This window comes from Penicillium cosmopolitanum (genome assembly GCF_028827165.1).
Source record: "Penicillium cosmopolitanum strain IBT 29677 chromosome Unknown utg000009l:1.0-9042332.0:1.0-9050551.0, whole genome shotgun sequence".
Classification (NCBI taxonomy): domain Eukaryota; kingdom Fungi; phylum Ascomycota; class Eurotiomycetes; order Eurotiales; family Aspergillaceae; genus Penicillium; species Penicillium cosmopolitanum.
The window spans coordinates 8,230,589-8,257,257 of NW_026622679.1; the positions used below are offsets into that span (position 1 = coordinate 8,230,589).

At 50.7% G+C, this 26,669-nt stretch overlaps 11 protein-coding genes across 11 annotated transcripts; 2 read left to right on the plus strand and 9 right to left on the minus strand.

Annotated features, from left to right (window-relative positions):
• Positions 1 to 2,690: 2,690 nt before the first annotated feature.
• N7509_011167 (uncharacterized protein) lies at positions 2,691 to 3,756 on the minus strand (the record flags this gene model as incomplete). Its single annotated transcript, XM_056635804.1, has 2 exons — positions 2,691 to 3,560; positions 3,622 to 3,756. 2 exons carry the CDS (start codon positions 3,754 to 3,756, stop codon positions 2,691 to 2,693), a joined length of 1,005 nt encoding a protein of 334 aa, XP_056486424.1.
• A 406-nt stretch (positions 3,757 to 4,162) lies between these two features.
• Positions 4,163 to 5,695, minus strand: N7509_011168 (uncharacterized protein; the record flags this gene model as incomplete). The annotated part of the gene is made up of 1 exon (XM_056635805.1): positions 4,163 to 5,695. The coding sequence occupies one exon, from the start codon at positions 5,693 to 5,695 to the stop codon at positions 4,163 to 4,165; it is 1,533 nt and encodes a 510-aa protein (XP_056486425.1).
• A 721-nt stretch (positions 5,696 to 6,416) lies between these two features.
• On the minus strand, positions 6,417 to 6,722 carry N7509_011169 (uncharacterized protein; the record flags this gene model as incomplete). The annotated part of the gene is made up of 2 exons (XM_056635806.1): positions 6,417 to 6,641; positions 6,699 to 6,722. 2 exons carry the CDS (start codon positions 6,720 to 6,722, stop codon positions 6,417 to 6,419), a joined length of 249 nt encoding a protein of 82 aa, XP_056486426.1.
• A 28-nt stretch (positions 6,723 to 6,750) lies between these two features.
• On the minus strand, positions 6,751 to 7,083 carry N7509_011170 (uncharacterized protein; the record flags this gene model as incomplete). Its single annotated transcript, XM_056635807.1, has 1 exon — positions 6,751 to 7,083. The coding sequence occupies one exon, from the start codon at positions 7,081 to 7,083 to the stop codon at positions 6,751 to 6,753; it is 333 nt and encodes a 110-aa protein (XP_056486427.1).
• A 1,472-nt stretch (positions 7,084 to 8,555) lies between these two features.
• N7509_011171 (Mpv17/PMP22 family protein) lies at positions 8,556 to 9,506 on the plus strand (the record flags this gene model as incomplete). Its single annotated transcript, XM_056635808.1, has 4 exons — positions 8,556 to 8,678; positions 8,753 to 9,028; positions 9,123 to 9,389; positions 9,453 to 9,506. 4 exons carry the CDS (start codon positions 8,556 to 8,558, stop codon positions 9,504 to 9,506), a joined length of 720 nt encoding a protein of 239 aa, XP_056486428.1.
• A 607-nt stretch (positions 9,507 to 10,113) lies between these two features.
• Positions 10,114 to 11,357, minus strand: N7509_011172 (defective in cullin neddylation 1 family protein; the record flags this gene model as incomplete). The annotated part of the gene is made up of 5 exons (XM_056635809.1): positions 10,114 to 10,546; positions 10,624 to 10,798; positions 10,860 to 10,930; positions 11,122 to 11,165; positions 11,274 to 11,357. The coding sequence occupies 5 exons, from the start codon at positions 11,355 to 11,357 to the stop codon at positions 10,114 to 10,116; spliced, it is 807 nt and encodes a 268-aa protein (XP_056486429.1).
• Positions 11,358 to 11,900: 543 nt separating this feature from the next.
• On the minus strand, positions 11,901 to 12,695 carry N7509_011173 (ribosome biosynthesis protein NIP7; the record flags this gene model as incomplete). The annotated part of the gene is made up of 5 exons (XM_056635810.1): positions 11,901 to 11,951; positions 12,008 to 12,052; positions 12,105 to 12,134; positions 12,197 to 12,308; positions 12,367 to 12,695. The coding sequence occupies 5 exons, from the start codon at positions 12,693 to 12,695 to the stop codon at positions 11,901 to 11,903; spliced, it is 567 nt and encodes a 188-aa protein (XP_056486430.1).
• A 227-nt stretch (positions 12,696 to 12,922) lies between these two features.
• Positions 12,923 to 15,001, plus strand: N7509_011174 (nuclear export protein Noc3; the record flags this gene model as incomplete). Its single annotated transcript, XM_056635811.1, has 1 exon — positions 12,923 to 15,001. The coding sequence occupies one exon, from the start codon at positions 12,923 to 12,925 to the stop codon at positions 14,999 to 15,001; it is 2,079 nt and encodes a 692-aa protein (XP_056486431.1).
• Positions 15,002 to 15,424: 423 nt separating this feature from the next.
• N7509_011175 (uncharacterized protein) lies at positions 15,425 to 18,028 on the minus strand (the record flags this gene model as incomplete). The annotated part of the gene is made up of 1 exon (XM_056635812.1): positions 15,425 to 18,028. One exon carries the CDS (start codon positions 18,026 to 18,028, stop codon positions 15,425 to 15,427), a length of 2,604 nt encoding a protein of 867 aa, XP_056486432.1.
• Positions 18,029 to 19,253: 1,225 nt separating this feature from the next.
• On the minus strand, positions 19,254 to 23,249 carry N7509_011176 (PT repeat family protein; the record flags this gene model as incomplete). The annotated part of the gene is made up of 3 exons (XM_056635813.1): positions 19,254 to 20,618; positions 20,692 to 23,147; positions 23,225 to 23,249. The coding sequence occupies 3 exons, from the start codon at positions 23,247 to 23,249 to the stop codon at positions 19,254 to 19,256; spliced, it is 3,846 nt and encodes a 1,281-aa protein (XP_056486433.1).
• Positions 23,250 to 25,991: 2,742 nt separating this feature from the next.
• On the minus strand, positions 25,992 to 26,498 carry N7509_011177 (GNAT family N-acetyltransferase; the record flags this gene model as incomplete). Its single annotated transcript, XM_056635814.1, has 1 exon — positions 25,992 to 26,498. The coding sequence occupies one exon, from the start codon at positions 26,496 to 26,498 to the stop codon at positions 25,992 to 25,994; it is 507 nt and encodes a 168-aa protein (XP_056486434.1).
• Between the last annotated feature and the right edge of the window lie 171 nt (positions 26,499 to 26,669).

Consider the following 26,669-nt stretch of genomic DNA (forward strand, 5'->3'; position numbering starts at 1 on the left):
AACGTTGGGGAGATCACAATCGAGCGGGCGGAGTGGTAGCTCGAATGATTGAACGAAATAAAGACGAAGGATTCAAAGGACGATGGAGATGGGAAAGAAACCAGCAGACCAGGGAAAGGATCTGACGGCGAGGAGATGAAGATGAGGATAGGTGTTGAGCTTCCCAGGTACCCGCCGTGAGTGAGTGACGATAGAGGATGACCTAATCCAGATTATGTCACCCGCTCTCCGCCACCAGCGAATCTGATGGAAGTTGGTCGATCTCGCTGCCTGAGGCTGAAATTGTTGTGTTTAACCAACTAGCGTTAGTTCCTCTGTCCTTTGTGGGGTAATTGGAAGTGCTATGACCAGGATATTTAGTATTTGGCATCGATTGTCCAAATTGGCTGGTCAGATAGCGAAATACCAGCGGCACGATTATTTTATGGCTGATGCATATGATGTTCAGTATTGTGTACAAGTTTAAATCTGTTATCGATCATAGCATAGGACCAGTCAACCATCTCTGGTATAGCATGTGTAGTATTCCTTAACCACAGCAGCTTCGGATTCATTCAATTCAAAGTTGAATTCAAGTTGAGTGTTTCACTGTTGACCGCTCTCTGGAATCTCCTGGTATGCTGGTACAGACTGAGAAACACATTCTTTTTTTGAATGTACAGCTGAGACCCATTAATCAACCGTGCATACAATAGTAGAATTATCCCATGGCACCTGTTTCTCAGTAAATCTAAATTCTCTTCCAGGCAGTCTGTGGCACTCTCAAACTTATAGCCCCGACTTGACTCTTGGCCTTCGTTGTTGCCGTGCCAGAGAACGCTGTTCACTCCGAGATGTGTGAATCCATTGGACGAATTCAAAACAGAAGATTGCTGTTGATAACAGTATTGGCAAGTCGTATCCGCTATGATTTTCCATACTCAACACTCATGTTGTAATGAACTGCCCCCAGAGTATTGATATAGTTCATTTTAAAAGCACATGTTCCATTTAACAAACGATTTGCAAATTCAGCATTTACTGACTTGACGCAACTCATTGCGCAATGTTCTAAGCTCTTGACGGGAGAAGAAAAATCAACAAGACAAAGCAGCTCTTCAGAGAATATTTATCTCACCTTGAATAATGCTATCCATTGTAAATCCTGGGCTTCACCTGAATCAGGAAACCATTGCCATTATTCTACTGCGATTGGCCTATCAGACATCATCCAGACGACAATATTGAGATTCAACGCGACGGTGGAGCAGGAGCTGCTATAAGCAGCACAGGCTCTCAAGAGGCACTTATTTCGATCCCGTGGCTCATGTCCTAAAGTGATCCCTCTACAGGAAAATGTGTATTTTGCTGCCTGGAAGGACTTTTTCGGCCCAACGCTTATTATAACCGCCACTATGCGCAATAATACTCTTCCTAACAATGAAACTCTGCTCAATCCACAGATTCAATGCCAGTCTATTGCTTGAGTTAAGACATTCACACAAGGTCAATTCCAAGGTTTCCTTTTCATGCCGGGGGCTTCGGAGGGAAATGTTAGACTCAAAAGCAATGAGAGTACCTTGGATCATGGTTCTCGCCGAGATCGAAATTGTTTAGTAATTTAGTTTCACCAAAATGATCGAATGCTTTGTTTCGCTTGCATTATATCGATAAGACCATGTGAATTCAGATCCAACGTACGCAAGAGCGTGCCACGGGGACATAAGACAGATATAAAATTTTTGAATGTAGAGAGAGGGTAAATTTGGGGGCACATCCATGAATGTTAGGGACCACACTTACGCTGCGTCGGAAAGGTTGATACGAACTGAATGTAAGAAGGAAATTGGGAATTGTTCGGAGATATTTCAGGTAAACTTAGATTAGTTAAGAATATCAGTCTGCCGCGACAGCCGGAAGAAGAGACAAAAGAAAAGGTGTGACAAAAGCACAGACGACAATGAAAATGCTGATTCCGCAGAGACAGCGATTATCGCGAAATACCGGAAGACAAATGCACCCAATTACGGCATCAATATTAGAATGTTCAACATCAAAACAAGCCTTACAATCCATTGCCCAAAAGCAGAATCTCCATCAATTTCAGATCTCCGCCTAATTCGCGTCAAGATGCCCTTCTGAACCGCCACCAACTCCACATCTCGAACACGAACCCACTCCCCACATCAATAAAGCGGGACCGAACTCCAGGGCAACTCAGCCTTTTGCCCAAAAGCATACGAGTATGTACTGACGGTGGGCTCCAGGGCGGCACTATCCTTTAAATTCTTTCAAATGGCAATTGCCGCGATCGTCGCGGCATACTTTTTGGGACCGGGAATCGGGTCTAGCTATTTTTTGGGTCCACCGGAATAGCTTGCTCTGGGTTTGTAGAGAGACCGGGGAAATTAGAAGGGAGATGGTGATAGGCGGTTCAAGTTTCCCGCGAAAAATTTCGAATCAATTACTATGTACCCGGGGAAGTGATGGCTTTAACATTATTCGCCGTGGCTAAATTCAGTCTAGTTGGGGGCGACGGTTCCCGCAAAATGAAACACCAACGATTGACCAAGATGTTGAAATTCTTAGGCGATCTAATTCATACAATTAAATGAGAATCTAAGGATGAAGGGTATGTCCAAATCGCCAAAACAAAAGGGATATTTGAAGCGAGAGAGAAAAGAAATAAAGAAGAATACAAAAAATGCGGTTTATGCCTGAATTGCCTTGCCCGTAGCACCCCACATATCATGCAGGCTCCAAGCACCAGCCATAAAGCTAACCACACCGATCAGATTATCTGGAACACCGATTCCTTGCTCAAAGCACCAGTGCAGACACAAGGGGGCCCAGCAGATATTGTTGACGAGGGTCTTGCGCCAAGAGCGAATCTCGGCGCGGGTTTCGGCGTCCTCCTCCTCCTTCATCTCCTTAGTTTCAACGTTGCCCGCGGCCGCGCGTTTTGCCGCAACGCGACGTTTCCGTAGAACGTGTTGTCGCCAGAGGACGAAGAATTCGAGGAAAATGTGTCCGAACCAGCCGCGGGTGCTCCAGAGGTCCCATTGTACGAGGCTGCCGTATTTTTCGACGAAGCGTTTGGAGATGATGCCCTTTGTTGCTAGATAACCGACGTTCTCGAGGAGCTGGTAGATCACGTTGGAGATGATTTGGAGATATGTGAGAGTGCGGATTATGGGGTCCGCAGGTGGTGATTTGAGGGTTTCAGACCCCCAGATCCAGAGAGGGAGAAGGCCGAAGAGGCGGATAGTGTATCGTGTCTCCGAGGCAAGAGAGGAGAGGGCGGCCCATTTTGAGGGTGATGGGGTGATCGGAGAAGATGGGGTTTTGGATAAGGTGCGACCTTTCAATCGGGCGAGAAGGCTGAGGCGTGTCTGGAAAGCTATGAAGGGTGCCGATGCACTGAGGTGGTGTAGGATCGAGGCGACATAATTGACTGTTGCTAATACTCTCTCCTGTCCGTCGGCCGTGGAGAGGAGACTTGAGGAATTAGCGTTGTCTTTGCGGGCAGGTGTGCGAGTGGGCTGGTACAGGTCGGGGTTGCCCTGCAATTTGAAAGTCGACTGGGTATAGAGCTGGCAAAATCATAGGGAAGGCTCACAGATCTAATCTTCTGATGGTCACATCGGCTGCTGTCAAAGCCGCCGTCAACTGTTGTCTTGTCGCTGGTTTCCCCGCGGCTATCGGACCATTCCCCACATGCTGAGCGTCCACGGTCTTTTCTGCTGACGAAGAGGGAGGGTGCTCTGGGTCTGCCATGGTGTGAATGAGAGAAGATGAAGAAGACAAGAAAAAAAGAAGCTCGCTTGGAGCCCAAAAAGTTCACAAGATAATCGCTCTGCGGAATTGCGCGCTGGCCGCGGAAGGAACCGAGGCTCGGAACAAGGTTGGGACTGCCTGACTCGGCCTCCCTTCACGCGGACGCCCGCCCCACCCGCGGGTATTTCGAGCCCGATTAGACCCTTCGCTCGTCGTCCTGCTCCTTTGGGTGCCGGAATATCTCAGATCTGAGTCGGAATATCTCAACATCCCTGCACACTCCAATGTCTGTGCAAAATCAAATTGTCGATGCTGTTGAACCAATAGCGGCGACTCGTTCGTCAGCGCGTCGGCCTTTGCTTTCGGAAATCACCCAAGGCAATAATCGACGGGAGAGACGGGATATCTACCAGTCATCGATCGCCGTTGTTTCAACACCAGAGATATCAGGATCGGGTTCTGCCTCGGGGACCAAGTCGTTGTCATCGGCTGCGGCGCTTGGGAGGTTATCTTCATTCTGCTCCAGTCCGAGAAATTGGGATCGAGTGTGGTTGTAGTTCCACATAGCGTCTCGTAGATTATACGAAGATCTGCCAACGAAACGATCGCATGGCCCATACTCGTAGTGAGGAACAGCCTTTACGGATTTCTCATTCGATGTCTCCTCTGGATCCTCGACTTCTTCCCAGATCGGGTGAATACTGAGTGGGGTTGACGGAGTACCGGGCGAAAGGTAAGAATATGCGATAGCTTCTGCCTGGAACTGTAGCTCCCAGGGGTCCCCGATTCGGTCTGCATGTTCTCGAAGCCTTTCTGGCGTTAAAGTCTCTAACCATGTGAGATAGTCTTGGAACTCGAGCGGAGGCATCTGTTGCCAACAAACCCAGCCCTGGATGCTCTGGAGAACGAGGAATGGAAGTTTCAGCGCCACGACGAGATTCAGGACCAGCGTAACATCATTGTTGGCTGGATATTGGTACTTTCCCCACCATTCTCGAAACCATCTAGTATGTTGCCAGTGAGTAGGATCTTCAGGCAGACCACGCAGCTTCCAAACATCGATGACTGGGCGGCATATGTTTGCCGGGGTGCGAAGAGGCTCTTCGTAGGGCTCGTTGACGACTTTGGCAATACTACCCCAGGAATTATCAGACGTATGAGAACGACACATTGTGCAAAACATTGCTCGACAGGGCTCCAGATTTGAGAAACTCAGAGTCCGGGCCGACAAAAGTTGCATTAATTCTCGATAATCCCGCTGGTCAATTGCCTCTTGATCATTAGCCAAGCCTCGCCCTCCAGGCAGAGCCCTGTGTGTGGGTGGGACCTGCTCTCGCAGATTGGCTGCAGTCTCGAGCACTTTCATTTTCTGGTCCATGAGCTTTTCCACTTGGGCCGGAAGATAACGGCCCTCGCCGATGGCCTTTTGGACCCACGTGGGCAAGATCTCGATGCTTCGCTCGGGGAGTGACGGTACAAACGGCGAGAATTCTGCTGTGTCCGCCGTGCATTCATAGAGAAACCGCGCAGGTCGACCGCAGTCCTTGTTCTCGCACCACAGAGGCGTAAATGGATCGATGCTCCAGTAGCGCTGAACCGTTTCGTGAAGGCAATATGGACCCGCTCGAGCTCGATAGCTTGCATTTCGGATATCCTCTGGCGACGGGGCGTTGACGGTAGAGTTTTCATCTTGAGACGGGGCAACATTGGATCGTACGGGTGTTATTGGCCTCTCTTTCTCAGACAGTTCGAAGGGTTCATCGGGAGCAAGATGCTCCAAAGCAGACCCAGGCTCATCTGTATGGAGGAGAGCAATCGTAGAAGGATAATAAGAACAAGCAGGAAGGGGCGAAGAGTGACACCCTTTGAGCTCCTCGAGCTCGTCTTGAAGGTCGCGGTCGAGCTCGTGTTGGAGCTCGAGATCAGACTTGGAGTCCATGTGCAGCGAATGTCAATTTGCAACGACACTACTTTTGAATGTATGGAGGTTTTGGGAGGGTTTATCGACTGGTCTATCGTGGCTGGGCGTATCGAAGGATGTTCGGACCGAATATTTGGATAGATTGTTGTTGACCTGCAAGATGATATGGAGAAACCACACGAACGTACACACAGATGGAATCTTTTTAATGCTCTTCGTTTGATCTCATTGTACAGATGGGATGTGAGTGAATAGGACGAGCAGGTTCAGGTCAATGGACATAGTCAGCTATCGTACCTGGTTCAAAGTTGACGCGATGAATGAGATGCTGAATTGCTAGAACAATAGCAATTCTTGAGGCAATTCGACTAATTGTCCGAGAGAATGGGATTGATTCGAATTGAGGGTTGATGGGAGGGTGAAGGTGAAGGTGAGAGTGAGAGTGAGAGCGAATGGAGGGAGGTGCGGCTGGTGACCTCCCATACTCCGAGTTCGTTGCTCTATAGTGGCTTTCTGCTCCTCCCGCGAGCATCATTTGGTAGATATGTCCTTTTATTCAACATATTGTCTCCGATTATTTTGTCATTGTAAGATGAATACAATCAAAAACTAGGGACAACATCCAGCACTCAGAATCTCCTCATTGAAGCCCTCCTCAACTCATGAGTTCCGTTGCCTGATATTCGATGTGCTTCCGTCTGTGGGATTATGTCTTTGGTCTCATGCTCTTGCTGCTCTGTTACAATATCGCAGAAACATCCTCGTCAGGCTCATCTTCCTCGTGAATCACGCCAATGAGAACTGGCTTAACTTTCTTGCGCCATTCATTGATCCGGTCGCGGGAATATGTTGCCTCCTTGAAAAACCATCCATCAGTCGGCACAGCGGAAACCTCGTCGCCAGAAGTCTCATATGGGGAGATGGCGTCGTTGGGGCGGGTTGCCCTGAAAAGTTGCTGGATAGCCTTCGAGGTATTCTGTTAGTGACGCACTTGTTGTCTAGGCAGAAATCAGCCACATACCTCTATGGCACGAGTGATGGCCATTTCCATGTAATGTGGAGGCGGTGGAGATTCAGGAATAGTGGAAGTTGAGTGCGGGACCGCTGAAGAGTACTCTCGCGATGGAATTTGAGGAGTGTGTATGACTGTGCTGGAAGTGCTCGGTGTCAAGCTCCGGCCCCGGGTCCAGGAGAGCACACGCTTGAGGAGTCCGGCCATGAAGGTCGTGAAATGGGTAATAAAGTGTGGAAGTGCCATGATTCTTCAGGTAAAACTCTAGATGGTTCAGATCGAAGAAGAGTGGAGCAATATCAATGAAGGGCTGAGAAGCAAAGCATCCTGAAAAGGCTTCACCAGCACCGATGACCTCGCCGGCGCTGAGCGGCCAATCACGCGCAGGACTCATCGTAACCTTGGAAATAAGGACGTGTTCTGTGCGTGTATGTTTGTATGTGTTGATCAGTTTCACTAAGCAGCCACAATGATCTTTCATAGTTTGCCCAGGTGGCCTTTGAGCCTATTGTCAAGCCGGGATTGCGTCCGATCTATACAACAGGTGGTTTGGAGTGGCTTTCCAATAAAACCTGGTGGCTCACGTTGAAAAGCACATATACTATGCGCTGGAGCTATTCTATATAACCGCCATTAAACCAAGAGTGTCTGGTTGTGGAGAGGGCATACGTCAAATCACACCTATAGATGATTGCTTTGATTAGGTTTGATTCGGGTATGTAGGAACGGGCCCGGTGCAACGTATTCGGCATGCCGATCACATGGACAGGTTAGGTTATGTTCTGCAGGTATGATTGCACAAAAATGTTCCAGACAGGACAAAGTTTGTGGTAAGGACCAGCCTATGGAGGAATAAATTTTGGCTGGGTTGTACCACGGATACAGAGTGCATTCTGTATGCATGAGGGTGAAGCAGATAAGTGTGAACATGTATGGGTACTCAGTGAACAGGTTCACAGTAAAATAACGGAAATTCAGCAGTAGTTAGAGAAAGTCAGAGTATGAGGAGTACTCTGTCGTGCAATGGCTTTTTGATACCAGAGATCCACCTATGACGGGGCATTATGAAAGCGGATTTTTCATCGGTATACCGAGGTTCCACTGTACGGAGGTGGCCACTAGTTCTGGACTGGGCTAGAATATCTCTGTACAGTGTAGAGTATGGATGAGGGTATTTAATATGGGAGATCTAGGTAAATTCATGCTAAAGTATTCTGTGATTTATACTCCGTACTTTATACTTTATTCTGCTATATTCTCGGCTAGTCCTTCCTGGGTTAAATAAATACGGGATGGCCGGCAACGGCGAGATCCTTTTACGTCGGAGAATTCCGACTGCAGTTGGACTTCGCCGGGGATGCCTGCCAGTACTAGTACCAGTACCACCACTACTGCTAGTTACCCGTACTACTACAGACTGCCCAACTCATCTGCCGACTCGTCCACCGCTCCCTCTTATACTCGGCTCTACCCCATCTTCCTTAACCTTTCTTGTATCCCCGGATTGTCCAAGGTAAGAATTTAACCCCTGTTCTCCTCCCCCCCCAACTTCCATCTCAGCCTCGGCTATTCAAACAATTCCACCAATTCCAGACCGAGCTCCGACTTGTCTGTCCCCATTGAATTGTTCCAGTTTGCCCCCCAGCCCCCCCCAGTCAGCCAGTCCACCCCCCCTCGGGCCCCAACCTTCTCATAAACAAACAACGCACCGGCCTCCCCCTACTCCCTCCACTTCCCTCTCCCGATAATTCCGCGATCGATCCACGTTGTTTTTTATTCCTGCAATTGTTGACCAGTCGACCTTTCTCCATTTCTAGGCGCGTTCGGATTCTCTCATATCCTCTTATCCCCACCTTTTAGCCCACCATGTCTGTCAAATTCCAAGAGGAGACCGTTCGCGCGGTCGCGAACGCCGGTAAGCCCGAGGACCTCGCTCACCGCGTCGGCGAGCGATTGACTGGTGGAAAGACCCAGACTGGCTATCTTCAGGTATTTATCACTCCTCTGCAATATTCTCCGACCGATGGAACCCCCCAGCTGATCCGAAGAATGTGGATCATTAGGCCTACCTCAAGCAGCTGCAGCACAACCCGCTGCGCACCAAGATGCTCACCTCCGGTGTCCTCTCTGGTGTGCAAGAGCTGCTCGCCTCGTGGCTCGCTCATGATGTCGGCAAGCATGGTCACTACTTCAGCTCGCGCATCCCTAAGATGTCCCTCTACGGAATGTTCATTGCCGCGCCGCTGGGCCACGTCCTCATCGGCATTCTCCAGAAGATCTTCGCCGGCCGCACCAGCCTGAAGGCCAAGATCCTCCAGATTCTCGTTAGCAACTTGATCGTAAGTCTATCGCGTTCTATCCAATCCGATTCTCAAAGGTTCCCGCGTTCGCGCAATCGCACGTCATCCATCCTAACGCATTCCTCTCTTCCAGATCTCCCCCATCCAAAACTCAGTCTACCTGACCTCGATGGCGATTATTGCTGGCGCGCGCACTTTCCACCAGGTCCGCGCCACCGTCCGCGCTGGCTTCCTGCCCGTCATGAAGGTCAGCTGGGTCACCTCCCCTCTGGCCCTGGCCTTTGCCCAGAAGTTCCTCCCCGAGCACACCTGGGTGCCCTTCTTCAACATCATCGGTTTCTTCATTGGAACCTATGTCAACACCCACACCAAGAAGAAGCGTCTCGAAGCTCTCCGCAAGGTACGTTCATTCCCGACAATAGTATCAGAATCGAGTATCAGACACCACTAACACGATATGCAGCGCTACAACGAGCGCCGCGACGGCGGATACGAGAAGCGCGACAACTACCCTTGAAGGGACCCTGTCGCAGCTGCAGACAAGGAGCCGCAGATATCCTAGTATATGGCTGAAACGTTCCATGCATACCCACGCTTCTCCCGATCTGCAGCCATCTATTACTCTTTCTTTTGTATTTCATGTTTTGTCCCGGTGTTTTGACTCATGTACACATCCCCTGCATCTTGGTATGCGTCAGATACCTTTCTCCCTGATGTTATTTTTTCCTCTCAAATTTTACGACGAATGCCCATTTTCCGCCCCCCAAATACTTCCTTCCACTTCACTCTCCGTCTGGAGATTTAGGTTTAGGTACATATGCTGGATTCTAATTCAACCCACATCGGTCCAATACTGTGGTCGTGATATCCTCTAGGTCTTCGAGGTATTTAGATACTAGTAGGTTCAGAATAAATACGGCTTGTTGTTTCCTTTACGTATTGGGAAAGCAAGTTTAAATTATCCATTAATCGTACTCGCGACAAATGGAACATACTACATATCATGGCCAGTCAGTTCAAAGACCTTGACACCTGTATGACAGACATCTAGGATTCAACCCTTTTAGTTATAGGCCTGGGCAATTCTTGTGACAAGTCCATCCACCAATCGAACTCATCCCACCTCATTCAACCTCCATCTCACTCCCATGCCCCCTCTTCCCCTTGACATACCCAACAAAGTCATCCAGAGCCCCAGGCCACGCCCCATCGGCACTCCACCACCCAAAATTCTCATCATCTAGACTCTTCCGCATAAACACCTCCGTCTGCTCCCACAGATCCTTGTTAACAGGCTTCTTACCCCGTCCCTCGAGGAACTCAATCCACCAATCTAGCCACGGCGTCGTGGCCGTGTTCCAGGGCACGCCGCCCCGGTCAGCGGTGAACAGAAGATTCCACTGTTCGGACGCGATTTCGAATTGCAAATTGCGCTGTCCTTGCATTCGGGACAGCGGGAACGTGAAGCGGTATACTCGTCGGAAGAGTTCTGGGTCCTTGGGGATATTGCTGCGGAGATATTGAACATGTTGGGCCATTTTGGGTTTGGCGTCGCATCTGGGGTGGGTGGGTTAGTAGTGGTAATAGATTCAAGTGACACAAATAAAGAGGGTATTGAGTTGAGTAGAACCTACTCTGTTGATTTCCATCCATCTACGAAGCCCTCGCGCGTGAACTCGCCCATGGATGGACACTTGCACATCTCGAAGATGGCTAGGCAGGCAACCTCGTCTAGTTGGACTTCGATATCTCCGAGGAACCTCATGGCGCCGTCGATTCCGATGCCATCGGGTGTTTCTTCTGCGTCATCTGAACGGGAAGGTTTAACGGGGTGAATTGCGATTTGGAGATTGTTCGGTGCGAGACTTACCTCGGTATGAATCGAAGACTTCGTTGAGAAACTTTGTGCTTTTCGAGGGACCGGGACTGCTGTTGAAGAATCTGTTCGTTGGGAATAGTAATGTTAGTCTCTTCTCACGTTTTCGATATTGATGATGTAGGTGGACGGCAGGATTGATGCGCTGCTGGAAGCATATCTCAAGGCGAGGCAGGCAGGCGGGTAACCGTGCCGTAGACACCATGTATAGATGTATGGGATGGGTTCGAATTCGATAGCAAACAGTGAGACTTACGCATCAACGGCGCGCTCGAGGTTCCATCCTGTTGCCCTCAACGACTAGAATGATAGTCAGTGGTGGGTTCATGAGGTACATTGGCCAGGTCGAACGATCAGACAACGCATGTCCGGGATGGAATGGGGAGAGCAAGTCTAGTCAATACTGACCTTTGAGGCAACAGAGTCCTTGGAATTTGTAAGATTGACAAACTGGGCGATAGCCTGCTTCTGGGATGTAGAGTAAGGTGGCATGGTGGGGTTGTGATATTTGCACCCCGCAGTGAATGATGGGGGGTTGCGGAGAGGAGAACGTGTCGGTGTGAGATGCGACGAGACTGGGTTTAAATGTGGATGTCACTGGAAGATAACGGTTCACAGCCGTAGTCCTGGGTTAGAATATATTCTCCAATTCTCTGATGCGAGCAATTGGTCTTGGTGCATCGCGATGCGGGCAGGATGACTCAGCGTGTGCCTCAGGCAGAAATGAATCTAACCATCATTTCAAGTGGGACCTGGGTTAGTTACTAGTAGCTCGCCAGTGGTTACACAGGACTCGTTGAAGGGGAAACTTTGAATGGCAATGTTGAATGCTCAGGTTTTACCCTATCCAGATTGATGTTTGAAAATTTTATATTAGGCACAGCTGATTTGAAAATTGTTCGTTGAAAAATATCGTGATGTATAGTAGATCCCCGAAGAGACAATAGCACTTTTTACATGATAGTAATTGACTCCAAAACTCCCATCCTGATCAAGTATGCGAACATGCAAGATTCAAGCCTGTCAAGATCCTGCTTAGGTAGTGAACATGGTATCTTCGTCGCGCAGGTACATTCCGACGTCGGCCTAGGTCGGGTTAGTTGATGGGGGAATTTGAACGGGAAAAAAGATATGGAGAATACCTGTGCAAAAACGACGACAGCGGTGGGTTCCAGCTTGCGCATCTCCTAAGAAATAGTTAGCAATGTCTTGGCTACCTTAAGATTTGTTGGTTCGTACAGCAGTCGATCTCGCGGTCACACCGAAGCCCTAAGGAAGAGGAAAGAGATTAGTTCATGCTTCTGGATTCATCTACAAAGCAGACAACTCACAAGAGGGGTGTCATTCTGGTTGAAGATAACACATCCCGAGTGTTCGGGGGCATCCTCCGACCATCTGGCGACATGGGCTTTCAACACATTAGATCCGTAAAGGATAGGCATTCTATTCACAATGATGAGTTTCATATCGCTCAAAGTATCTCGAACGGGGGATTGCTCACTCTCCGTTAGACTTAACCCAGCACTTTACGCGAGCGTGAGGCGCAATGATGCTCAAGCTGCTCATGTTCAAACGGAACTTTCCAGTCTTTGTGAACTTTCCGATCATTGTGCCGGCAGTCAGGAGGGAATCGCGGGGAATCGAAGTGGCGAAGTTGGCAATGCGCTCGGGGAGATAGAACACTCGGTCCTTGACAAGTCGGAAGACCATTCTCTCGGTGACAGCGGTACCTTCAGCAGGCGGCGCAATTAGGTTGGACAAAGATGCTCCGGTGTAGGAAGCAAGCTTCGTGAACATTGTGCGGGTTTCGGTCTCATCGAGGGCACGCATTTTGACGGAAAGGGCTGTCGACAGCACCGGTGGAAGATTGATGAATGCGAAATGGTCTTCAGGTCCAACGTTGATGCCGATAAAAAAATATCAGGAACCTACCCCGATAGGTGGGCGGTGAGAGGATGTGGTGGGCAGAAAAGTCGAAAAAAAGTAGCCACCGCCCACCAAATAATCTCGCAGACCCTTCGTTGTCACAACGTCCACAATTGCATTCAAACGACACAATGGCGCGCGGTCCGACTGTGAAAAGGAGGCGGCTGAGTCCTCCAGTCGACGGAGGCAAGCCTTCGAAATCCAAGGCCAACGCCAAGGCCTACGGCGATTCCGAGGACGAATGGGATGTTGAGCAGGACTACGAACGTCGCCCGCGCAAGTCGGAGAAGAAAAAGACTGAGAACAACCGATTGCCCATTAAGACCTCCGAGGGTTTCGTCCACGAGGTGGAGACACAAACTCCTGATGCCGATGCCAACGCCGACGCCGATGCCGCTGAAGAAACCGACAGCTTCTTGGGGACCGACGACGAGGGCGATGATGTTTCCGAGAGCGAGGAGGTCGAGGAAAAGAAGCCCAAGATTCCGATAAAGGTCCAGATCATGCAGGCCAAGGAAGAGCTCGCCCGCATGGCCACTCTGATCAACGAAGATCCCGAAGAACACACAGCTCTGTTCAAGACAATGGCCGACATGGCCGCGAGGCCCGATGCGCCAATCACGGTCAAGAAGTTGGCCCTCGCATCACAGGCTGCTATCTACAAAGATGTGATTCCTGGTTACCGAATTCGTCCCATCACCGAGGAGGAAATGGGCGGTAAAGTTTCCAAGGAAGTGCGCAAGCTCCGAGATTTCGAGCAGGCTCTCGTGGCTGGATACCGGAATTACGTGCAAACACTGGGTGCCCTGACCAAGCCGGGCAAGAACGTTCACGTCGATCCGAGTCTGAAGAGCCTCGCCATCAACTGTACCTGCACTATGCTTGAGTCAGTGCCCCACTTCAACTTCCGCAACGAATTGCTCAAGATTCTTGTGAACAAACTTGCTAGGAAACAGATCGATGCGGACTTTGTCAAGTGCCGCGAGAGCTTGGAGAGTATCTTCAGAAAGGACGAGGACGGCCTGGTCTCCTTGGAAGCCGTCAAGTTATTGTCAAAGATGATGAAGGCTAGAGATTTCCAAATCAACGAGACTGTTTTGGATACCTTCCTCAGCTTACGTCTACTGGGTGAATTTTCACAAAAGGCCTCGCGTGATCGTGTGGACAGACGAGAGGAAGAAGCCCCCATTGGCAAAAAAAAGCAAGTGCGGGAATTCCGTACCAAGAAGCTGCGCAAGACGATGAAGGAGCAAAAGATTGTCGAGAAGGATATGAAGCAAGCCGACGCTCTTGTCTCCCACGAAGACAGAGACAAGAACCAGGCGGAGACTCTCAAGCTTGTCTTTGGTATTTACTTCCGTATTCTGAAGCAACGAATTCCCAAACTCATGGGCCCTGTCCTTGAGGGTCTGGCCAAGTACGCCCACCTTATCAACCAGGACTTCTTCGGTGACCTGTTGGAGGCAATGAAGGACCTCATCGCCCATGCCGAGCGCGACGAAAAGGCCGAAGAAGGAGATGAGAATGAGGAGGTCGAAGAAGAGACCGAAGCCCAGGGCGCCCGACCCCGCGATACCCGCCGTGAAGCCCTGCTATGCACAATCACCGCATTCGCCCTACTGGAAGGCCAAGACGCCAGTAAGGCCGCTTCAACTCTCCACCTGGACCTTGGCTTCTTCGTCCAACACCTCTACCGTTCCCTCTACTCCCTCTCCACAAACTCCGAAGTCGAGTTCAACCCTAACACCTCGCTGCGCCTGGCCGACCCTAATAATGCCGACGATGAGAATCAACTCACTCAGGCCCGCTCAAGAAACAAGGTTAACTTCCAGACTCCGATGGTCCTACTCCTCCGCTGCCTCCACTTCACCTTGATCTCCCGTGCCCACGGCATGCCCCCTCCAGTCAGACTTGCCACCTTCTCCAAGCGTCTCATGACTACTGCGCTCCAACTGCCCGAGAAATCCGCCATGGCCACCTTGGCCCTGATGAACCAGGTCGCGAAGCACAATGCCCGTCGCATTTCTTCGCTGTGGCATTCCGATGAGCGCAAGGGTGATGGTGTGTTCAATCCCTACGCGACTGATGTCGAGGCTACGAATGTATATGCCGGCTCCGTGTGGGAGGGCGAATTGCTGCGCCAGCATTACTGTCCGCAGGTCCGAGAGGCGGCTATTGATATCGAAAAGATGCTCGCCTCTTCGAAGTAAAAGGTTCATTTCTTGTATCTTCGTCTTTGTGAATAATATCCTGGGGCATATTGCATTTTGCGGTTACTACTTTTTTTTACTGGAAAAGCGTTGGATGATTTCACGTGAGAATACTACTAAGAATATTGGATATTCACGCCTAGTGTACATTTCATAAAAAATTCGTTGCTCATTCCGATCATTATGGTTAATTCTCATCACTCGTGTTCACATGTATTATTCGCAGATCCAGCAGTAAGCCCTAGATCCATTTCGATATTGAAAACTCAACCCATACTGTGGAAAATTTAATGTATCGACGCCTACCAACACCATATCACCACATCAAATCGACCAATTTTCGACCATCGTTCTCCCACCTCTTTTGTTTACCCATGAAAATCAGCCCAGTGAGAGAACCACCGGGCTGGGCGTACGTTAGAATCAAATCGTGGTTTCATGACCTCGAATCTCCGTCTTGGAAACATAGCTCCATTCGGTCCCAGTGTCATCGCCAGCAAGCAATGGCTGCTCCTCTACATCATCATCGCTCTCACTCGTCTTAGTCTCCGTCTCAGACACAGAAACTAAAGCTGGTTCCACGTCCGAGCTTGGAAGAGGAACACCGTCCGCCGAAGAAGAGGTGGTAGGCGTGGATGGGCACACTTGAGCGATAGGAGGCAAGCTTGATGAACTTTTCCCGCCGTGGACAGTAGAGTAAGGCGGCAATCGACCGATTGCGGTGGGAAGAGCACTGCTGCCCGCTGAAGAACAGGCTGTCGAATACCATTCGACCGCAGGAGACAAAGGTGATAAGCCTCGCCCACGATGGAGAGGAGACGAAAGATCGACGGGCGGTGGTCGTGATCGTGCAGCTTTGGGCCTTTTGAGCGAACTTGATCTTCTGGGCTCAGCGGATCGCAAGGCTGGATGGAGTGGTTTCCAGGAAATATTGTCTTTCTTCGGAGTTTCGTAGGCAAATTGGACTGGGACGGAAGGGCCGGGGGGTGTTGACGAGCCAGTGCTACTTTTGTCCTTTTGATTATCCGATCTCGCCTGCTCTTTAGCAGGCTTCAGGGAAGACAGAGAGCGTGCTTTGGTATCAATGCTGGGGGTAGTTCTGCTGGAAGTAGCATGGCGGCGACGGAATCCAAAAATGCTCCATTTCTTAGGTTCGTCCCTGATGCCATGTCCTGCCTTCTGGTGTGCATTTTCTTTCTGGTCAGGAGAATTGGTCATACTATTCTTTAGAAATCCTTTCTTCGTTAGAGAAGTGCTGCGCGGCAAGTCACCCGCAGGCTTGTCTTCACTGACACAAACTTCTCTGTTCTTCGTCTCCCCCTCATCTGTATTTGTCGGAGAGAGTCTTTTGACACCAGAAGTTGATACTTTCATTGGAGGTCGAGGAGGCGGTAGCATAGGGGGATGCGTGGCCGCAATTGCAAGGACGCCTGCATTCGTGGCGATATCTTTGAGTCTGGCCTGCTCTTCGGCGATTTTGACGGTAGATTCAATCTTTTTGATCAGGGGCTCGATACTGCGCGTGCTCGAGACGCTCATAGCTGGCATGATGGGGAGGGTAGGAGGGGGAAGCAATGCAGAATCATGGGGAGCATGACCTTTGAGATACGCAATCTCAGCTTTGATCTCAGTGTTTTTCATGCGCTGGACTTCCATGAAATGTTTCGCTTCATCCTTCAAATGATCCTGGAGCAAAGCATCGGTTTTTATGTTCAATTCCTCGTATGACTTCGCCAACGCCCGGACCTCCGCTTGTAACTCATCCACCAGCTGCATCTCGAAGCCATTGAGGTGTCGCTCCATACCGCCAATTTCAAGACGAATGGCCAGCTGGAAACTCATCATTTCTCGCGAGAGCTGACTCTGCTTATTAAAAAGGTCTGAGTTGGCTCGAGAGAGATCCGTGATATTCTGGATATGATGGTTGAGCTGATCAGTGATCCAGGTGGAGAGTTCCTCCAGCTTTTTGGTCATACCCTCAATCCCAGTATCGGCGTGGCGTTGGATTGAGCGGACCATCTCGACGATTTCATCGACCTGCAGCCCCATGGGACGCCTTGGGCCATTGGTGGACTCCTCTAAAGGAAGGCTTGCCTTCTCGAACCGCTCTTTCAGCGTCGGGACGCGAGAAGGAATAGAACTGCTTCGATATTGTTTCACTGTGCTGGTGGACTCGACCGAGTCTTTCCCATTGAGCGGCGAAGAAGTTGGCGGGCAAGGCCCATCCAACCATGTCCTTGGAATGTATTTGACTTTGCCGCTTCCCTCCAAAAGATCATGAGGATGAGGAGGCGATTCGCCAGTGACCGGGTATTTTGGTCGATCAAGATACGGGGGCACACTCGAGGTGTTTAAAGCGCCTTCAGGGCCTGGACGTGTGACGACAATGTCGAGTTGGTGACTCTCACGGGTATTCGAGCTTGCAGTTCCAAGGCTGGAGTCCGTTACCACCCTTTCTTCCTTGCTTGCATTTGACGAGTAGCTTGGAGGTCTCTGGCCTGAAGTACGGCGCTGGCTACCATGTACCTTCAAGGGAACGCCTCCTTGTGACAATGTATTTGAAGGTGGTAGAGGTATCCGGCTTGGGGTGGCGCTGGTATTGACGGAAGACGTAGCCTTGGTAGAAACACTCACTTTCCGAGTGAGGGTCATCTGGTTAAGCGTCGGCCTGACCTTCGTTGTGGATGCAGTAGACGCGATTGACGGCATGGTGGTAGCACTGTTGAGAGGGCGACGAAGGCAAGGCTTGGTGTTCTCAGTCAATGTTGGGACAGGAATCGGATCGGAAATTTCATCATTTGGAAGTTCTTTCTTCAAATCTTTGAAGCTCATTTTGGACTTGAGAGCTTGGAATTTCGATCTTTTCTTGCTCTCGGGAACAGTAGATGTGGTTGACTCGCACGAAGGAGAAACTTCACGCGATGGAAATTCATTCAGAGAGGGCAGATTCTCCAGGGGTGTCTGGTAATCCTCAAAAATGGCATCTGCCTCAGGTGAATTGCCTCGAGAACGATGTGGCTTTGGCATTGGTAGGGCGAGATCTTCTTCGTAGTCGAGACCAGATACCTTGCAGGTCATACTTGGGCGACCTACTTCATCACCGGGGCTTGTTGGACTCGGGGAATCTTTTTCTAGAACGAAAGATCAGTCACTTGGATTCAGTTGAGTTTATTCAAGATGTATCAAGGAGTAATGTTGATTTGGTCAGGCTGCGATCTTACCAGTGCTCCTGCGAGGAAGCTTGCTGTTCTCTCGCGCCGCCTTCATGAGTGCGAACGCATTTCCTTTCATGGGGGTGTCCGCCTTTTCTTTGCTGAAGTCGAATTTCGGAGAAAACAGATAGTTTGTAGGGGGGATTGAGAGGAGGAGAGGCGAGTCCAGTGGAGGAGAAGCTGGATGAAGAGCTGTGATCCTGGCGTGAATCTTGCATGGAAGGCCTGCTGTCAGGCACCAGGACGGTCAAGTTAACCATTTTGAGTCGGCACGGTGGAAGGGAGCGGAATAGTAGAGTCGAAGATATGAGCTGGAAAAAAGAGGAACTGAAGCGCAGAAGGTAAACAAATGTTGTGAAGGTGGAAGGTGGAAGGAAGTCGCTGGGAAGTGAATGGTGGGAAGCAGTACTATACCACTGGCTAGTAGTACTAAGGCAGGGACGACAAACACGCGTGAATACACTTGGTTGGCAACTACATCAACAAGACATTCAAGATACTAGTTAACTAGTAGTGTACTTCTATACTTCAAACTGATTCATATCCATTCATTAAGTTCATAAAAGGGCCTCATTAGATCCACCCAAGCAAATACCAGCTCCCATCTCGACTTTTATCGTCCTTGAGATAGGCCAGGCATGCTAAAGTAAGAGAGACAAAAGAAAATCATCAAACTCGAAACACAATAAAAGGCAAAAAAGCACACAGAAACACAACCAAAATAGAGAAAAGGAAAATCGTAATCAATACAGGGGAATCAAAAGCGGAGAGAAAAAAAACATTCTTGACAACTTTTTCACTCGCCAGTTCATCTCCAAAACACTTTAGGGCATATAGCGCCAAAGTATCGCCACAATGGGAGTCACAGCAATAGTAAACCAAAACAAGGCACTCGGGGTCCTGAGATCAATCAATGTCAGTATCTGTAAGTCAGACGGTAGACATATTCCATCTCTGATCTCTGGTAGACCCAATCAATCTGTGACTAATGTGCAGCATCAAAGGAAAGATGAATGGGATGAGAACTTCGACACAAATCTTTACTTCTGTTCCTTTCCACGACGGCGGAAAGGAGAAAAGATTGTGCCGAAGAAGCCAACAAACACCGTGCGCAAGAACGCCTTGAGCCAGTTGTCACCTCCTCCATTCAGAGAAACAGCTGTCACTGACCGGTTCTGGCTCACTGGACGAGCCTCTTCCTCATTCGTATTGTTGGCTGCGGACTCGGGGGTCAGCTTGCTCGGCTCAGTAGGCTCCGCCTCGGTCTCAACGGTGGCCTTCTTGTCGTTGGAAGACGGTTGCTCGGCGATAGTGGCGGTCAACTGGTCGGTGGATGGCTGTTGAAGCTTGTGGAGAAGGGCTTCACGATCGCCAGCAAGGGCTGCAAGAGCCGGATCAGCATCGAAGGATGGTACGGACGCATTTTGCGCAAAATTGAATGGCGACAGCTTACTGGTATCGGTCTTGTTGTCGACAGGCTCATTCTTATCGGTGGAGTCCTGGTGCTCAACCTCGGCGGGAGTAGCGTCAGAGTTATGCAGAGCAGAGGCGACACCAACAGCAGCAACACCGGCGGCGGCGGCAGCAGCTCCGGCTGCCACAACCTCAGGTGTCACTGTGCTGTCCTTGGTCTCCTCAGGGGTCTCTACAACATCCTTTGTGGCAGGAGTCTCCTCCACGTTGGCCTCGGCAGGGGTCTCTTCCACAGCAGGGGTCTCTTCCACAGCAGGGGTCTCTTCGACAGCAGGAGACTCTTCGACAGCAGGAGACTCTTCGACAGCAGGAGACTCTTCGACAGCAGGAGACTCTTCGACAGCAGGAGACTCTTCGACAGCAGGAGACTCTTCGACAGCAGGAGTCTCTTCCACAGCAGGAGACTCTTCGACAGCAGGAGTCTCTTCGACAGCAGGGGTCTCTTCCACAGCAGGAGTCTCTTCGACAGCAGGGGTCTCTTCCACAGCAGGAGTCTCTTCCACAGCAGGGGTCTCTTCCACAGCAGGAGTCTCTTCGACAGCAGGAGTCTCTTCGACAGCAGGAGTCTCTTCCACAGCAGGAGTCTCTTCGACAGCAGGAGACTCTTCGACAGCAGGAGTCTCTTCGACAGCAGGGGTCTCTTCGACAGCAGGGGTCTCTTCCACAGCAGGAGTCTCTTCGACAGCAGGAGTCTCTTCGACAGCAGGAGTCTCTTCGACAGCGGGGGTTTCTTCGACCTTGGTCTCAACTTGAGGCTCCTCGTTGGCGATAGGGGTCTCCTCGACAGCCTTGGTGGGCTCCTCAATCAATTCCTCGGCAGGTGCAGAAACCTCAGCTGCGGGAGATTCCTCGACAACCTCCTTGGAAGCCTCGATAACGGGTTCTTCCACCGGAGCTGACTCCTCGACAGCAGTTGTTTCGGCAACGACAGGCTCAGCGGCAGGGATAGCAACCTCGGGGGGTAAAGTCAACGACAACTGGCTCCTCGGCCTTGGGCTCGGAAACCTGCTCCTCCTGGACTGGCTCATCGACAGCTGCGGCCTCAGGAACCTGCACCTTGGGAGACTCTTCGACAGCAGGAGTCTCCTCGGCAGCCGGAGCCGCAACAATGGGCTCTTCCTTGATAGCTTCGGCAACCTGCTCCTCTGCGGGAGCGGTCTCTTCAACAGCAGGGATAGTCTCAGCAACTGGCTCTTCGGCAACTTGGATCTCCTCCACGGCGGGTGCAGCTTCAGTAACAGGAGCTGCCTCGGCAACTGGCTCCTCTACCACGGCGACCTCTTCAACAACAGGAGCTTCAGCGATAGGAGCCTCCTCGGCAACGGGAGATTCCACAGCAGGAGGAGCTTCGACAACAGGAGCCTCGACAACATGAGCCTCGACAACAGGAGCCTCGACAACAGGAGCCTCGACAACAGGAGCCTCGACAACAGGAGCCTCGACAACAGGAGCCTCCTCAACAACGGGAGTTTCCACAGCGGGTGCAACTTCGGCGATAGGAGCTTCGACAACGGGCTCCTCCTTGGCCGGCTCGGCAACCTGCTCTTCAGAAACAGGGGCCTCCTCAGCAACTGGGGCTTCGACGACGGGCTCGACAACCTTTTGCTCCTCAGCAGCCGGGGCCTCAGCAGCCGGGGCCTCAGCAGTGACAGCCTCAACAGAGATGGGGGCTTCCTCCTCCTCAAATACGGAATCTTCGACTGTGGCGTCCTTCGCAGGCTCCTCGACAGTCTCTTCCTTAGCCTCGACGGGGGCCTCAGCGGTAACCTCCTTGGTTGCTTCAGCAGGGGTTTCCTCAACTGGAACCTCAGCAACCGGCTCTTCAGCTGGAGCTGGAGCGTCTTCAGTCTTAGACTCAACTGTGGGCTTTTCCTTGATAGGCTCGGCAATCTGCTCTTCGGTAGTGGAGGCCTCTACAGCGGGAGCTTCAACAACAGGCTCGGCAGCGGAAACAGGCTCAGGAATCTTCTGCTCCTCAACGGCCTCTTGCTTGGTCTCAGCAAGAGTCTCATTGACAGGTTCAACAGGAGCCTCAGGAGCAACCTCCTTGGCTTCCTCGACTGGTGTTTCCTCCACTGGGGCCTCGGTGGCTGGCTCCTCGACGGCCTTGTTGACAATGGGCTCTTCGATGGCAGCAGGGGCATCTTGAGTCTTAGTCTCTTCAACCGGAGTCTCTTCAACCTTGGGCTCCTCGACAACGGGCTCCTCAACTGATGCCTCCTTGACGGGCTCCTCAACCTTAGCTTCTTCAACGGGAGCTTTGGCATCAGCAATGGGCTCAGCGGTAGTTTCAGTCGCAGCTTCGGTTGTAGTCTCGGCGGGCTCCTCAGTAGTTACCTCATTAGCGGCCTCGGCGGGGGTTGCCTTCTCAGCCTCAAACTCGGCAGGCTCCTCGATCTTAGACTCCTCGACCTTGGATTCCTCAGTAGACCGTTCAATGGGAGCTTCTTCGGTGGCGGTAGCAGCGGCAGTAGTTTCAGGAAGCTTGTCGGTAGTCTCAGCGGGAGTCTCCTTCTCAGTCTCAACCTGAGCAGGCTCTTCAACCTTGGACTCTTCGGCCGATTGTTCGACGGTAGGCTCCTCGGTAGCGACAGGCTCAGCGGCCTTCTCAACAACCTCTTGAGCAGGAGTCTTCTTCTCAGCCTCAACCTGAGTAGGCTCTTCAGTCTTGACCTCCTCAACCTTCTCATCGACAGGAGCGGGGGTTGATTCCTCCACAGGCGCAGAGGTAGCTTCGGCGGGGGTATCCTTCACCTCAGACTCGGTCTTCTCCTCGACGACATCCTTGGGGGCCTCCACAACCTCAGGCTCGACTTTCTCAGTGACCTTTTCAGGAATCTCCTCCTGAACAGGCTCTTCGATGGCGGCGGTCTCTTGGACGACGTCTGGGGTGACAGCAGCCTCGGCAGCAGGCGCGGCGGCGGCTTCCTCCTGAACAGGCTCCGAAACCGGCTCAACCGGCTTTGATTCTTCTGTGGTGGGTTCGGCAGACTCGGGCTCTTGCACAGATGGCTCTGCAGACTCTGTCTTGGCGGGGATCTCTTCTGAGGGGGCTTCGAGAGTCTCCTGGGGAGCTTCGGCCGGCGTGGATTCCTCCTTCACCGGTTCGTAAGTAGCGGTGGTCTGCTCAAGCTGGGACTCCTCAACGATATCTGAGGCGGGTGTTTCTGTGGCCACGGGGGACTCGGCAGGAGTAGCGTCCGACTCGGTGGGTTGCTCGGGCTTCTCTTCGTTGGGAATGCCGGAGACGCTTTGGTTCTTCTTCTTCTCCTTCTTCTTGGCGTTCTTCTTGGCCTTTTTTCTTTGAGCGGCGGTCATAGTGGCCTCCTCGGAGTCCTTGCCATCCTCCAGAGCTTCATCATCGCCATTGGTGGCGGCCTTTTTGTCGACGACGATTGGCGCAGGTGTAGACTGGATGGGCTCGACCGAGATGGGGTCTTTGGGGAGGGTCTCGTCGGAGACTGAGAAAGAGTGAGTTAGTAAATTCCAAATTCCTAGATAATATTCGGGGCAGGTGAACGCTAGAGATAATTCTTACCGTTCTGAATGGCAGCGGTCGCCATGTTGTCGTTAAGTTCGTAACGGTCGTGAAAGCGGGGAGGGAAAAGAGCAGGATTTGCAATTTGACCAGCAAAAGACACTAACGCAGGACCAACTGTACAAGGCTCACAGAGCGGTGGGAGAGGGTATTATGGTAGGAAGATTTGTGATTAAAGATGAGTTGAGGGAAATCAAGAGGAGAGAGCAGAGACAAAGAGGCACCGCGCGCATAAAAAAAAAAACTCAGATGCCCAACTCGACTGTACAACACCAGGCGCATATGATCGCAGCTCTCCACCAGGTTGTCACAGTGACCAACTCGTGCTATTCTCCAATGGTCGAGGAGGGGGTCCATTGACGCCCAATGACCGCGAGCCCAAGTGCTTGTTGGAGTCGCTAGTCCGGCCATGGGCCGTTAGCTTTGGGCCGATCTCCACTGTCAACATGCGGTGAGCTGCCGAGGTTGGTCCCTCGCATTGATCATGGAGAATGGACGTGCGAATTGGAGGGGGGGAGGGTGACGAGATAATGTTGTACAGGTACACGTAGCCCAGTCCCGGTTGATATCGATAGATTTGCATGTCTTCGGGACTCCATATCCCCCATCCAGCACTTCCAATCCTATCCGTAGAGTCAAGGTACTCACACGAAAACAAAAAAAAAAAAAAAAGTGGACCGACTACACCATCACTGATAGCACTGATGGCCAATAGGGAGTACCAGCGCAAAAGTGCAACAGCTCCACCTGTCATTTGACTCATGATCGGCCGCGCAGGGAACTGCATAGTACCAGCACAATCTCATTATCTCGGCATATCTGGATATAAACAGAGATTTACAGAGATTTCCAGGACTCTATGAAGTAAGAGTACTGTTATATCTACTATATATATCAATCAAGTCATGTTGTGATGTTGTTAGGGCTTGATGGCCCCCTTTCCACGGTCCGCACACCCATGGAACCGTCGGCATGGGAGGGCATGGCATGATACTGGGCCTTCCTGCGCTTTCCGAAATGAATTGCAGAAAAGCACAGAATCCAGTCGAATATGACGATGACTCAATGCGATCTGCTAGGGAAAGACTCCCGAGTAATCCGTACTCCATACTCCATCCTCGTACTCACCTCAAGAGAGCGGTCAACATGAAAAAAAAACCTTGACGACCGGCCCAAGCTCCCTCCAAGGTTCGACTACGCCAAACAGGGGAGCCCTAAGGTACCCCAAGATATGATCCAGCCAAAAGCGCCATCGTTTCCCACGGAGCAATCCGTATACAGAGTAGTCTTTGCCTACTTCGTCACTAAGATTCACAGTTTGCTGTCGGTCATTCATGTATGGCATCCTCCACCCGATCGTCTGGGCCAGCGCATCCCCCCGCTGGACATTGGGTCCTCCTCTCTCGATCCCATTACGTGCTGTCCCGCCTTGAACGCCCAATTTCTGCTCGTCATCCCCCCAGATACATGTCCCGCCCGGTCGCATTCCCATTCGTAGCACAGACCATATATTCCTCAGTTAGGATGCTCTTTCCTTGCCGATACTTTGTACAGTACAATTGAACTGCGACGGGAAGGAGACCATCACGCCTCGCCGAGACGCCGATCTGCGACTTCCTTTTGACGCTAAGCCGACCTCCCGCAGTAGCTCGATCCTTCAGTTACCTCATTGAACGAGGGTCATTTTTTGTGTATTCCATCCATGGATGGTGTGATGGGATTTTGCAATTAGCGCTTCGATCCGCAGATCATACTATTTCTCGGCTTGTGCTCTGAGGGCTAAATTTACTTCGCGACTGGTTTGGCTTGATGGAATTAGTATCAATTTTTCGGTATCATAATTTACTACTAGTATAACCCACCGTTCAAGGATCAATTTAAATGGAACCTACGCTACAGAAATCTGCAATAGAAACCATAACCTCCTCTCAAGACCTTGCTTTGATACAGTTCCCCCGGTTGGCCTCTCGAAAAGAAGACCACATAATTACGAGTACCAACAATATCGGCACGTACAACAAACTCACGATGTCGATCTCTTAACAAAGTATCGTGGAGCGACTGCAAGACCCACCCCACATAAAGATCCTTCCCAAAACGGTGCTCTATAAACAATTGTATTTCATACTATCGATGGAAGAAGTTTCCTCCCTACTAAAAACTGCTAATTTTTGATGAACTTGATAATTTCTTGTTTTTTTATGGAAGTTTAAAATAGCGATCTACTGATATCACTGCCTTCTGATTTAGATGAATCTACTCCCGTGCCTATATTTTCCAGTAGCGCTCCAAATTGAAAAACAGATAGCTACTCGAATAGATATCGAGCTGGATTCAAAATATGGCAATTCCTCTCAAGGCTGGGCTTCGACTAAAGTAGCATGTCGCATTTCAACTACTTCTCCTAGCAGTGAATAGTAGAATAGGTCTAGGTATACATCCTACTCAAGTTGAGCAACCAATAGCATTGAAAAGGTTCGAGGCTCATGATTTGTAGCAAAGATACATTATCATCGATAAAGGCAAGCTTGCTTCTGAGACAAACTGTGGATTGGATGCGGGGAGCCGAAGCTCCCGGCTGCATTAGTTGCCGTTCAGATGTTTAATATTTCTCCACCCAGGAAATTGCAAAATACTATGATCGTCGTTTCTTTGGAAGAATCTACATTTTATATCAAGATTGACTGATAACCCGTCGCGTTGTCAAGGGTATTCTCTAATTCTAGTCATATCATCATGCCATCTCATATACACCCACCTCCTCTCATCACAGCTCCATCTCCCAAAGCTCGCCCGTCAAGTTCGGTCCGCAATTTTGATGCTCCTCCGATTTGATGAGTTTATACCCCTCATTCGCATATATTTTCCTCGCCCCGGTCAAGATACTCTGAGTCCACAGCACAATCCGAGCATACCCAACCTCTCTTGCAAATTCCGTACATTGTCGGACAAGCGCTTTTCCCACCCCCAAGCCCCGAGCACTCGGCTCAACAAGAAGCAGGCGAAGCTTCGCCGCATTTCTGTCTGATGATCGATCTTTCACCAGCATGATGCAGCCAAGCGGTTTGCCTTCTTTTTCGGCGATCCAACAACGCTCGCAGGCTGAGTCATAATTGTCAATGAACTCAGTGCCAATCTTGGCGACGAGTGATTCGAATTGTTCGTCCCAATTGTGTTCTTCGTGGTAGAGGAGCCCGTGTCGGTGGATTATCCATCCGATGTCGCCGGGGCGGTGGGTGCGGATGTTGAAGGGCGAGTCGGCAGTGCTTCCCATTGTTGCAATCGTGATGAGGATGAATGGGTTTATCGTACGTCCCCTATGGGAAATTGAGGTGCGCGAAAAGTGAAAAGCAGGTGAGAATGAGTCAAGTCAAGAGAAAAATATACTGACTGCTATCTAGACCTTTCCATGTCATTCGCAGGGCGGGCAATGCAGCCCGGTCGA